General features: G+C 39.1%; 1 protein-coding gene across 7 annotated transcripts in view; it reads left to right on the top strand.

Annotated features, from left to right (window-relative positions):
- SDCCAG8 (serologically defined colon cancer antigen 8) overlaps window positions 1-13,478 on the top strand; it is a 243,569-nt gene that overhangs the window by 56,649 nt on the left and 173,442 nt on the right. For all 7 annotated transcript variants that reach the window (XM_018060258.1, XM_013970102.2, XM_005690561.3 and 4 more), the window contains exons 9-10: window positions 1,361-1,499; window positions 13,034-13,186. In XM_018060258.1, the coding sequence (XP_017915747.1) occupies window positions 1,361-1,499; window positions 13,034-13,186 (292 nt within the window). The remainder of the gene's footprint in view (window positions 1-1,360; window positions 1,500-13,033; window positions 13,187-13,478) is intronic.

The following is a 13,478-nucleotide window of genomic DNA, read 5'->3' as shown; positions in this document are numbered from 1 at the left end:
TGAATTTGAAATCACAGTTTAAAACTTGAGCTCTTTAACAAAGTATGGAATAGCATAAGTAACAGTCCAACTTACTTTTTTTGTTTGTTTTGTGTTAATAGAAAGTTTCCCACCTCACTTTTGGGGGGATCTATTGATCATTTTTATCTAGTGGATGAGTTCCAGATATCCTGAAATCTTTTATGTGGAATTTGCTTAAATTAATCCATGAGATTGGAACCTTGGTGCTGTTTTACATGCCAAAGCATTTTGGTATTCAGTTCAGTTCTGTCCCCAAGAAATAGCTTAGCTTTATGAGAATTGCTGAGAAGGGGATAGAGCTAGGCAATGATCAAACCTAGGGGGGTAAGATTTTGTAAAATAACGAATATTATGTGTAATCAAGGCATTTGAGTAATCCAACAGTACTACGCATTGAAAGAAGAAATACTTTCACAAGTAGGTGAAAGTTTTTCATTTGTAAGTGAAGCCGCTTAGTCATGTCCGACTCTGAGAATCCGTGGGCTGAACCTACCAGGCTCCTCTGACCATGGGATTTTCCAGGCAAGAATACTGGAGTGGGTTGCTATTTCCTTTTCCAGGGAATCTTCCTGACCCAGGGATCAGACCCGAGTCTCCTGAATTGCAGGCAAACGCTTTACCATCTGAGCCACCAGGGAAGCCAAGAAGTATCAAAAAGAGGGTTGTGAAGGAAGACGAAAAGAAAAAAAAACAAGTTCGTTCTAGTAGAGCAGAGAGCCAATAGTGCAAACAAAACCTCAGTAGTCCCTTCTTACCATGGTTACTTCTACTTTGAGGTACGATTCCCACCTTCCCTGACAGCTCAGTTGGTAGAGAATCCACCTGCAATGCAGGAGACCCCAGTTCAATTCCTGAGTGGGGAAGATCCACTTGAGAGGGGATAGGCTACCCACTGCAGTATTCTGGCCTGGAGAATTCCATGGATGGTATCATCCATAGGGTCACAGTCTGACACAACTGAGTGACCTTCACACTTCCACAACTTTATCAGTTTTTTCTCCTTTTCTGCCACCTACACTTAGCTTTTTAACTTAATTTCCTCTTTTCTGGGCTTTCCTCTGCAGCCCTAGTGTGCCAGTCCTCTCCACAGTAGGTTGTTATCCCACGCGGATGCAGTCCTGCCATGAATGCTCCCTGCTCTCTGGCCGTTCTGCCTGCCCCTCACCAAGTGAGGACAGAGAGTCTTTCTCTGGGGTGTGCTTGCACATGTGCTGGGCTGGGCTGGCCTGGCCCGCCCTGGCTCTTCTTCTAATACGTATCAATGCTTTTTCCTCCCTGACTTATGAATACTTGACCATTTGATCATATCTTGTTTTCAATGTTCTTTTTGTGCTGACAGAGAAAGAGATGACTTAATGTCTGCACTAGTTTCCGTGAGGAACAGCTTGACAGAGGTGCAGCAAAGAGAAGCAAGTGCTTATAAGCAGGTGAAACAAGCTGTGAAAATGACTGAAGAAGCCAGTTTTGAAAAAACCAAGGCAAGTCTAATAAGATTAAAATGAAAGCATGCCTTAATTCCTTTTTTTTTTTCTTTTCTGAATACTTATTTGGTTATTCTCCATAACTAAACTTTTTTTCCAAACACACAAAGTGGAAACCAATTTGTTAGTATTGAATTTCTAAATTAAACAAATTTGCTCTTTGGAAAATTCTTATTCCTCTGCAAATTCTCTTGCTATATCACTATTGAAAGAACAGTATGATGTAATATGGTACTTTGAGAGAGTTGTATGCTTAACCTTTTCATTTGCCGATAGTTTTTAATGCTAAGTGAAACTATTAACACCCATAGTGACCCATTTTTGTATGTTCATATATGACTGAAGACAGATATTTTTTCTCTGTCCCTGGGAAATTTTGAGAACGTTCAAATATACCACAATAATGATATATGTGTATTTAACAGCATCTTTAGCTGTGAATTGGTATCCTTTGTGTGCTTAAGTCAAACACATTTAATGGTAATGATAATGTCAGTAATAGTTAACACAGTGATTAGGCAGTGTTCTAAGTACTTTGAATAGTAGGAGGTTACTGTTCATTCATTGCTTTTGGGGGCCACTCCTTAAACCATTCAAGTTGCTGTGTGTTTTCTGTAGACACACTAGCCACACTTGAAGTACCTAGTAGCCACATGTAGCTGGTGATTACTATATTAGTCAGTGCAATATAGGACATTTCCATTATCACAAAAAATGCTCTTAGATGGCATTGGTCTAAGCCATATAGTAGCATCGCTATTTTATTGGGCTAACCAACTTCATATTAAACTTCTCCTCAGTCATTGCTTTATCCATTTTTCTCTGTCCAGTTCATCTTTAACTCTTCCTAGACCATTTGACCTTCATAGTGCCCCTGTACCTTTTGAAAGTAATGTTCATTCTGACCAAATGCCCTAATATATTTTATTGTTTCTTCAAACACTCTAACTTCTTCATTTGTAATGAACTCTTGCTGCCCCTTGCTGGTATTATCACCCTCAAAACCCCCAGTGAAGCCCTTTGCTGTTCATCTCATCTCATTTGGCTATGATGGAGGAGGTTAGCATTCATATCACTCCATATTGCCATTTCCAGGCCCCTGTTATGGTTCAGTTCAGTTCAGTCGCTCAGTCGTGTCCAACTCTTTGCGACCCCATGAATCGCAGCACGCCAGGACTCCCTGTCAATCACCAACTCCCGGAGTTCACCTAAACTCATGTCCATCGAGTCAGCAATGCCATCCAGCCATCTCATCCTCTGTCGTCCCCTTCTCCTCCTGCCCCCAACCCCTCCCAGCATCAGAGTCTCTTCCAATGAGTCAACTCTTCGCATGAGATGGCCAAAGTATTGCAGTTTCAGCTTCAGCATCAGTCCTTCCAGTGAACACCCAGGAGTGATCTCCTTAAGAATGGACCGGTTGGATCTCCTTGCAGTCCAAGGGACTCTCAAGAGTCTTCCAACACCACAGTTCAAAAGCATCAATTCTTTGGTGCTCAGCTTTCTTCACAGTCCAACTTTCACATCCATACATGACCACTGGAAAAACCATAGCCTTGACTAGACGGACCTTTGTTGGCAAAGTAACGTCTCTGCTTTTGAATATGCTGTCTAGGTTGGTCATAACTTTCCTTCCAAGGAGTTCAGTTCAATTCAGTTCAGTCACTCAATCGTGTCCAACTCTTTGCAACCCCATGAATCGCAGCACACCAGGCCTCCCTGTTCATCACCAACTCCTGGAGTTCACTCAGACTCACATCCATCGAGTCAGTGATGCCATCCAGCCATCTCATCCTCTGTCATCCCCTTCTCCTTCTGCCCCCAATCCCTCCCAGCATCAGAGTCTTTTCCAATGAGTCAACTCTTCGCATGAGGTGGCCAAAGTACTGGAGCTTCAGCTTCAGCATCATTCCTTCCAAAGAAATCCCAGGGCTGATCTCCTTTAGAATGGACTGGTTGGATCTCCTTGCAGGTCAAGGGACTCTCAAGAGTCTTCTCCAACACCGCAGTTCAAAAGCTTCAATTCTTCAGTGCTCAGCTTTCTTCACAGTCCAACTCTCACATCCATACATGACCACTGGAAAAACCATAGCCTTGTAAGCGTCTTTTAATCTCATGGCTGCAGTCACCATCTGCAGTGATTTTGGGTCCCCCAAAATTAAAGTCTGACACTGTTTCCGCTGTTTCCCCATGTATTTCCCAGGAAGTGATGGGACCAGATGCACCTACACCTTATTCCTCTTTTTTAAAAAATAGGTTTTTTTCTACTTTTATTATATATATATATATCTTCATATATATATATCTATGTATATATATATATGTATATATATAACTTCTTTTGCCTGTGCTTGCTGTGGTACACAGACTCTTTACTGTGGCTCATGGTCTTCTCTAGTGGTGGTGTGTGTGCTGTGTGCTCTAGACTGGGTGGGCTTGGTAGTAGCAGCAGACAGGCTTAATTGCAGTATGTGGGAATCTTAGTTCCCTGGCCAGGGATCAAACCCAGGCCCCCTGTATTGGGAGTGTGGAGTATTATCTACTAAACTACTGGGAAGTCCTGCTTACTTCTTTTGAAATTAGGTTACCACTTCTCTTTGAATCACCATTGATTCTCCTCTCTCTAATTTTATTGTTTTTTTTAATACAAATCTTTTATTGCATATATGATTTGCAAACATTTTCTTACTGTCTCTTCATTTTCCTGTGTCTTTTTTTTTTTTATTTTTACTTTATTTTACTTTACAATACTGTATTGGTTTTGCCATACATTGACATGAATCCACCACGGGTGTACATGCGATCCCAAACATGAACCCCCCTCCCACCTCCCTCCCCACAATATCCCTCTGGGTCATCCCTGTGCACCAACCTCAAGCATGCTGTATCCTGCATTGGACATAGACTGGCGATTCGATTCTTACATGATAGTATACATGTTTCAATGCCCTTCTCCCAAATCATCCCACCCTCTCCCTCTCCCTCTGAGTCCAAAAGTCCGCTATACACATCTGTATCTTTTTTGCTGTCTTGTATACAGGGTCATCATTGCCATCTTTCTAAATTCCATATATATGTGTTAGTATACTGTATTGGTGTTTTTCTTTTTAATTGACTCAGTATAGAAGACACTATTTGACACATTTTTTAAAAAAATCATCCATTTTATACTTGGATTTATAAAATAGTTGTAAGATCTTTGACACTTTTTAACAGCTTTAACCTCCAAGTCTTTTCAGGCTGCCATAACGAAAATACCATAGACACGGTGGCTAAAACAACATTTATTTCTCACAGTTCTGGAAGTTCAAGATCGTGGCACCAGCAGGTTCGGTGTTTGGTCAGCGCTCACTGTCTGTCTTCTCACTGTGTCTTCACATGGTGGAAGGGGCAAGAGAACTCTTTCGCATCTATTTTCTAAGGGCACTAATCCCATTCATGAGGACTCTGCTTTCATGAGAGAAAGTCCTTTCATCACCTCCCATGGGGCCCACTATCTAAGTCCATCATATTAGGGTTAGGTTTCAACATATGAATTTTGGAAAAGCACAAACATTCAGTTCATAGCATCCTCCACTCTCTCTTTTCATCATTCTGAGAGGTTTCAACATTCATGCTGTTAACATATGCAACATCTTTGTCCAACGCACTTTGTCTTCCTTAACTCTAAGATTTTTTTCTGTTCTGCTGTAACTCCCACAGGAACTGAAGTGTCCATGAAATCTCAAACTCTAAAACTGATCTCTCTGACCAGAGCCTTTTCTCTTCTTCCCTATCTCAGTTAAATCTATTCAGTGTTCTCTTCTACCTCCTCGCATACCTCATTTTCTCTATTATCTCCAGGCTCTCCCTCTTCCCTTTCCATTTAGATGTGAATTTTACAATTTCAAGCTAAACTCATTATATTCACTCCATCAAGATAGCTGTGTTCTTTACCTACTGAATGGCACTTTTGTCCACTGCCTTGTCCTAATTGGAAACCTGGATGTCATCCTCTCTTTTATACCTGGCTTCCAATCAATTACTAATTGCAAGTTTTTTTATTAAAGATTTATTTGTTGACTTAACAAACAATTTCTACTTTCTTCATTTTCCCAGCTTAGCACCTGACTTTCATAGCTGACCTCCTATACTGAGATCACAACCAACAGACAAGAGACTCTTCAAACCTTAGCATCTCTCAAATGTGTCTTCTCATTTTTTTCTTGCTTATCTGGTCCTCTTACTTTCCAAGATGAATCTCTCCAAGGTCTTGATATCTCCTACTCCCAAGGTTTTGGGGACCCTAAACCATTTGTTATCATATCTTTCTTATATCTTCCATCCTTCCTTCTCCATTGTTTTTACCTTTGTAGCTTTCCATTCACTTTTGAACACATTGCAGTCAAGCTTTTAACAAATTGTAGTCTGATTTCATTCTACTGAATTGGTCACTTTATGGTCACCAGCCACATCCTGTTTACTAAACCCAGTGGAACATCTTAGTCCTCATGTGACTCAACTCAGGAAGCCATTAATTGTCCTAGTATAACATTATATTTTCTCCGTGATTAGTTTGGTATTTCACTCTGTGGGTCATCTTTGCATTGCTCTTCTCTACTCTTCCACATGCCTTTTAACTTGTTTTCCACAAGCTTAGAATGCATCTTTCTTACTAGACTTCCACCCATGTTGCCCTAATTTCCAGGCCTTTGTGTCTTCCTCTCACTAAACACTTCTACATTGTGTCTTTAGCTCTAACAGCTCTGCTGTGCCCCAGACCTACATTTGTAGCTGCTGCTAGATCTCTTTATATGGATGATATGCCATTAGCATCTGAAACTCCACACTACCAAAATGTTAATTCTCTCTTCCTTACTGTCTGTCACTCCTTTTCCTTCTACAATTTCCATATTATCTTCTTTCAGATAATGGTATTATCATCTTACCAGCAGTTCTGGCCTAGATCCTTTAAGATACTTTGGCTCTTCCCCATTCGTCACTCTCAACATCCAATCAATTACCAAACTTGCACCTTCTCCTCAAAGACCCTAAGTTATCCCTGCAACTTCCATTGGTGTAACTTTGCCCTGGTTCAAGTCTTCACATACTCTTATGCAACCTTTGTGGCCTTTTGGAATAGCCTTCCTCAGGTCTCTTTCAGTTCAGCTCAGTCTCTCAGTCGTGTCCGACTCTTTGCGACCCCATGAATCCCAGCACACCAGGCCTCCCTGTCCATCACCAACTCCCAGAGTTCACCCAAACTCATGTCCATCGAGTTGGTGATGCCATCCAGCCATCTCATCCTCTGTCATCCCCTTCTCCTTCTGCCCCCAATCCCTCCCAGCATCAGAGTCTTATCCAATGAATCAACTCTTTGCATGAGGTGGCCAAAGTACTGGGGTTTCAGCTTTAGCATCAGTCCTTCCAAAGAAATCCCAGGGCTGATCTCCTTTAGAATGGACTGGTTGGATCTCCTTGCAGTCCAAGGGACTCTCAAGAGTCTTCTCCAACACCACAGTTCAAAAGCATCAATTCTTTGGTGCTCAGCCTTCTTCACAGTCCAACTTTCACATCCATACATGACAACTGGAAAACCATAGCCTTGATCAGACTGACCTTTGTTGGCAAAGTAATGTCTCTACTTTTGAATATGCTATCTAGGTTGGTCATAACTTTCCTTCCAAGGAGTAAGCGTCTTTTAATTTCATGGCTGCAATTACCATCTTCAGTGATTTTGGAGCCCCCAAAAATAAAGTCTGATACTGTTCCCACTGTTTCCCCATCTATTTCCCATGAAGTGATGGGACCAGATGCCATGATCTTCATTTTCTGAATGTTGAGCTTTAAGCCAACTTTTTCACTCTCCTCTTTCACTTTTATCAAGAGGCTTTTTAGTTCCCTCTTCACTTTCTGCCATAAGGGTGGTATCATCTGCATATCTGAGGTTATTGATATTTCTCCCGGCAATCTTGATTCCAGCTTGTGTTTCTTCCAGCCCAGCGTTTCTCATGATGTACTCTGCATATAAGTTAAATAAGCAGAGTGACAATATACAGCCTTGACATACTCCTTTTTCTATTTGGAACCAGTCTGTTGTTCCATGTCCAGTTCTAACTGGTGCTTCCTGACCTGCATATAAGTTTCTCAAGAGGCAGGTCAGGTGGTCTGGTATTCCCATCTCTTTCAGAATTTTCCACAGTTGATTATGATCCACAAAGTCAAAGGCTTTGGCATAGTCAATAAAGCAGAAATAGATATGCAGATGATATCACCCTTATGGCAGAAAGTGAAGAGGAACTAAAAAGCCTCTGATGAAAGTGAAAGTGGAGAGTGGAAAAATTAGCTTAAAGCTCAACATTCAGAAAATGAAGATCATGGCATCTGGTCCCATCAATTCATGGGAAATAGATGGGGAAACAGTAGGAACAGTATCAGACTTTATTTTGGGGGGCTCCAAAATCACTGCAGATGGTGACTGCAGCCATGAAATTAAAAGACGCTTACTCCTTGGAAGAAAAGTTATGACCAACCTAGATAGCATATTGAAAAGCAGAGACATTACTTTGCCAACAAACATCCATCTAGTCAAGGCTATGGTTTTTCCAGTGGTCATGTATGGATGTGAGAGTTGGACTGTGAAGAAAGCTGAGCAGCAAAGAATCGATGCTTTTGAACTGTGGTGTTGGAGAAGACTCTTGAGAGTCCCTTGGACTGCAAGGAGATCCAACCAGTCCATTCTAAAGGAGATCAGCCCTGGGATTTCTTTGGAAGGACTGATGCTAAAGCTGAAACTCCAGTACTTTGGCTACCTCATGCAAAGAGTTGACTCATTGGAAAAGACTCTGATGCTGGGAAGGATTGGGGGCAGGAGGAGAAGGGGACGGCAGAGGATGAGATGGCTGGATGGCATCACTGACTTGATGGACATGAGTTTGGGTGAACTCTGGGAGTTGGTGATAAACAGGGAGGCCTGGCGTGCTGTGATTCATGGGGTCGCAAAGAGTCGGACACGACTGAGTGACTGACCTGAACTGAACTGAACTGAACTAAATGGTCTAGTGGTTTTCCCTACTTTCTTCAATTTAAGTCTGAATTTGGCAATAAGGAGTTCATGATTCCCCAGTATATCTTTCACTTTGCTGCCAAAGTCTTCCTAAATTGTAAATCTCCCTTTTTGGGCAGCTCTCCCCTTGCAGTAGAATAAAAAACAAATCCTTAGCATAACCTTCCAGATCTTTCACAATGTGGTCCCACTCTAACTTTTCTAGCCTCATCTTTTACTACACGTTTCAGATAGCTTGTACTGTTTCTGTAATGTGACCTATATCAACTCTTTCCATGAATTTGCTCATGTTGTGCTTTTCTGCAATGTATTCATCTGTGAATTACCTATTCAATCTACGAGAGTCAGCTCAGGTGGCAGTCTTCCCCAGAGTTTTTTCCAACCCCTTCTTGTTTCAATTAATCTCTTCCTTTTCTGTATTCCTAATGAGCTGTGTATAATTTTTGTGGCTATGTACATAGTTCTCTCCATGAAAAGACCTTAAAAACCAGGCCTGTGACATCTATCACTGTATTCTTCACAATGGCTATTTACATATTAATTGTACCATAAATGTTTGTTGAATTGAAATAAAGTTAGCTATTAACTTTAAATATTAGTATGAATTTTTATAAATAATTTTTATGATATAATATTTCAGTAGTTAAGAACTGGAAAGGCTATTGTGTATCGTGAATCTATTTTTCACTGAGTTAGTATTTATGCCAGGATTGATTTCTAAGCAGTTTACAAAATGCAGTGCAAGTATAATAGTTATTATTTTCAAGATATAGTAAAACATATTAGGAAATTTGTTTTTTGAGAGTAAAAATCAAAACAGCATATATACTTTAATTTTAAAATCAACTACTTTATTACTGCATTATGAAATGGTTACTTTGTTCTTATAGTTTCTTAACATTTGTTGCCATCTAGTGTTATATTTTGCATATTGCATGCTAAATAAGTGGAAGCAATTACATTTCATAAATATTATATCAGTGTTCGACGGAACTTTCCTCAGTGTTATGTGGCAGCCTAGATGGGAAGGGAGTTGGAGGGAGAATGGGTATGTGTATATATATGGTTGAGTCCCTTCACTGTTCACCTGGAACTATTACAACATTGTTAATTTGCTATACCTCAATACAAAATAATAAGTTTTAAGAAAAAAGGCAAATACCATATGATGTCACTTGTATGTGGAATCTAAAACGACACAAATGAACGTATCTATGAAACAGAAATAGACTGGCAGACATAGAGAACAGACTTTGTGATTGCCCGAAAAGAATGTGAATAAAGGATGTATGTGTGTCTATATATTTGTTGTTGTTGTTGTTGTTGTTGTTGTTCAGTCGCTAAGTTGTGTCAGATTCTTTTCAACCCCATGGACTGCAGCACACCAGACTTCCTTGTCCTTCACTATCTCCCAGAGTTTCTGTGTGTATATATATATATGTATATAAAGGGCTTCCCCTGGTAGGAAGTGACTCAGTTGTAAAGAATCCACCTGCAATGCAAGAGCCTCAGGAGATGGAGATTTGATCCCTGGGTCGGAAGATCCTCTGGAGGAGGGCATGGCACCCACTCCAGTATTCTTGCCTGGAGACTCCCCGTTGACAGAGGAGCCTGGCAGGCTACAGTCTATGGGGTTGCAGAGTCGGACACGACTGAAGTGACTTAGCATGCACATAGGTTTCCCATCTAGGTCACTGCATTTTAGGTCATTTTTAACAAAAACTGAAATAAGATGCATTAGCCTTTATTTGAATTTTGAATACCTCAAAGCAAGGGTGCAAAAGGAAGAGGGTTGTCTAAGTCCCCAGCTCCCCAAGACCTACAGCTGTTTCCACCAAGAAAGGGGTTGTGCTCAGGGAAAAGAAGGAGCCATGACCTTGGGAACTACTAAGAGAAATGGCAGCTGCAGATCCCATATTAACATGGTCACCTGTGAAGATCTATCAGTTAATTGTAGTTGGTCATTCATTGAGGATTCAGTTATATGCCTTTACTAAATGGTTATATAGAGTATAATCAAGGAGTACTGAATCATCTAGGATTTTGAAAACTAGCACAGGAGTCTTATAATTTAAAGACAAAGCTTTAATGGAAAGAAAAGTGAAAGTCGCTCAGTCGCGTCTGACTCTTTGCAACCCCGTGAACCATACAGTCCATGGAATTCTTCAGGCCAGAATACTGGAGTGGGTAGCCTTTCCCTTCTCCAGGGGATCTTCCCAACCCAGAGATCGTACCCAGGTCTCCCTCATTGCAGGCAGATTCTTTAGCAGCTGAGCCACAAGGGAAGTCCAAGAATACTGGAGTGGGTAGCCTATCCCTTCTCCAAGGGATCTTCCCGACCCAGAATCAATCCAGGATCTCCTGCATTGCAGGCAGATTCTTAACCAACTGAGCTATGAGGGAAGCCCTAATGGAAAGAATGTATACATTTATTTAGTAGAACCAAATCTTGTATATGAGGTCTGTTGCAGGATTAAATGACTTTTCTAGTTCCAAGTGTTAGTTAATATATCCTTCACTGTGACCAGGAATATGTATTGAAATGAAAACAATAAAACTAAAAGCTGTTTTTATATGGGATCACTGGTTACAAACCAAGAGTGATCAATAGCCAGTTTTTAACCTACTATTTTTATTCAGTGTTTCATTACTGCTTTCATACTCATCATCACCTTTCAGTGGTAGCTACTTCTCATAGAAGGCTATCCACAAAACCAAGTTTCCAGCAACATATTTTGTTTATGTGATTTACAGCTTCCCACTTGTGTTTATATCATTCTGGCTCTAGGCCTTTTACCTGTCAGGATCATTTACTGTTCCTTGTTGCTGAACTGATTAAATTCTCTGAATTGACTCTTTCTTTGTTCTTCATGTTAGCCTAATCTTCAGCAGTTCCTTCCACTGTTCCTGTACCTACTAAGATTGATTCCTGAGTTCTTATTCAATGAAAAACCTTCTAATTAGATACACTAGTTTATATTCCATAATCATTTTATTCTTTCATGATAGTCATGTGCCAGTGAACATTATGAATGTTTTGATTAGGTTCTTAAAAAATACTTTACACCAGAGCACACAAATCTCTAATTAGTAATATTTCAAGCTCCAATGGTTTAAATTATAAAAAAAATATGCTTTTCCATTTCCTTGAAAATCTAATGTAAAATTTCATCTTCCAAACATTTTCAGCTAGAATTGGATTTGGGACTAATGCCCTAGGAGAATCTTTTTTTAGGCATTGTATTTGCTTATCAATTAATCTGAGACAATTGCATTTTATCCTCATATTTTATGCCTAGGAGTATTGAACATTTCCAGAAGAGTTTGAAAGAAGTTAGAGTTTAATGAGTTCATGATACAAGGAAGAAAATTCACATATCCTAGGTATTTATTGTCTGTATTTACTATAGCTTTCGCCAGAGGGAAGCATAACAATGCATAAAACTGCAGTGCTTACTGAGACTACTTCCATCTCCATTAATAACTGTGACTATCAAATTATAAGCATACAGTATATAAGTCATATAAGGCTTCAGTTTCTTTCTCTCAATTCAAGGGACAACAGAGGTTGAGAGAGGAGGATAGTGTGAGGAGACATGAGGTAAGACTAAGAAACCATAGTATGACTTAGGTTTTTCTCTTAATAAGTCAAGCACCGTAATTGTATTCTTTTTTTTCTTGCGAGTTTGAACTCAATTTATTATTGAGTGTTATACATAAACATATTCTGAATATAGCCAAAAGGAAATTAGAGAGTTTTTATTTCTGGAAACACAGAATTTAGTATAAATTCTGGAAATTTAGTCTAAAGGACAATTACCAACTTTTAAATTGGCAAAATGAAATATGAGACTTCTCATTTTGTAAAACTAGGTAGTAACTGCTGTTTTGAGTCTTTCCTTACCGAAATTTAATTATTACCTAATTTTTACTTTAGCTATTTGTGTAAGGAGAGTGAACCAAATCTTATCTTACTTATATTTAAGGAAACTTGATTACTATATGTTAAATAATAGATGCCTTTATATAATGACAAACACATCTCATCTTAAAATTTTGATGTTATCATTTAAAGTACAAATAATTTTTAACCATGTCCAAATGAAAAATCAGTTAAATTAGATACTTATATATTTCTTATAGTATAAACATGATATATAATTGAAAATACCAGAACATTTTCTGATCCCCTTTTATAAAATTCAAACTCCTCTGTGGCCTTTATCATGGTTTGTTGCTTGGATTCTCTTAGTTGATTAGTTAATATAGCCTTAATTGTGAAAACAAATATGTGAATAACTGTAACTTTTGAATATATGTAATATTTGAATCACCAAGTGGTATTGACAAACAAATATAAAAATATTCTTTTCTTTGACTTTACATTAAGTTGTAACTATTTTAAATATTATTAAAGCTTAATTGTCTCATTTCCCCCATATTTCTTCTAAATTCGATGGTTCCATTTCACTCTGTCTTATTCTGGCAGGCTTTGATCCAATGCAAACAGTTGAAGAATGAGCTGGAGAGGCAGACAGACCGACTTGAGAAAGAACTTGCATCTCAGCAAGAAAAAAGAGCCTTTGAGAAAGAGATGTTGAAAAAAGAAATAACAAAAGAAAGAGAAGAGATGGGCTCAAAGGTACTTAAGAGTTCAATTTGTTATCCACATTGCAGAGGAAATGTTTTTGTGATGTAAGTGATGAGTGCAGTCTGCAATTCTTGAATGATCTTTAAATATTTAAATCTTTTAAGTATTCAAGTTGCTTACTAATTCGAGTTCATAAAATTTTTCTATTCTCAATGTATTTCTAAATAAAAGTTATATTCTCTGACCTTTCCAAAGAAAATAATTAGATGTCATGATAGGAAATTGTGAAATATACTCTAATGCTGTCATTCTGTTTGAGTCCCTCTCTGTCAGAGGAGAGCAG

The sequence above is a fragment of the Capra hircus genome, chromosome 16, assembly GCF_001704415.2.
Source record: "Capra hircus breed San Clemente chromosome 16, ASM170441v1, whole genome shotgun sequence".
Classification (NCBI taxonomy): Eukaryota; Metazoa; Chordata; class Mammalia; order Artiodactyla; family Bovidae; genus Capra; species Capra hircus.
This window is presented reverse-complemented; position numbering and strand designations above follow the sequence as displayed.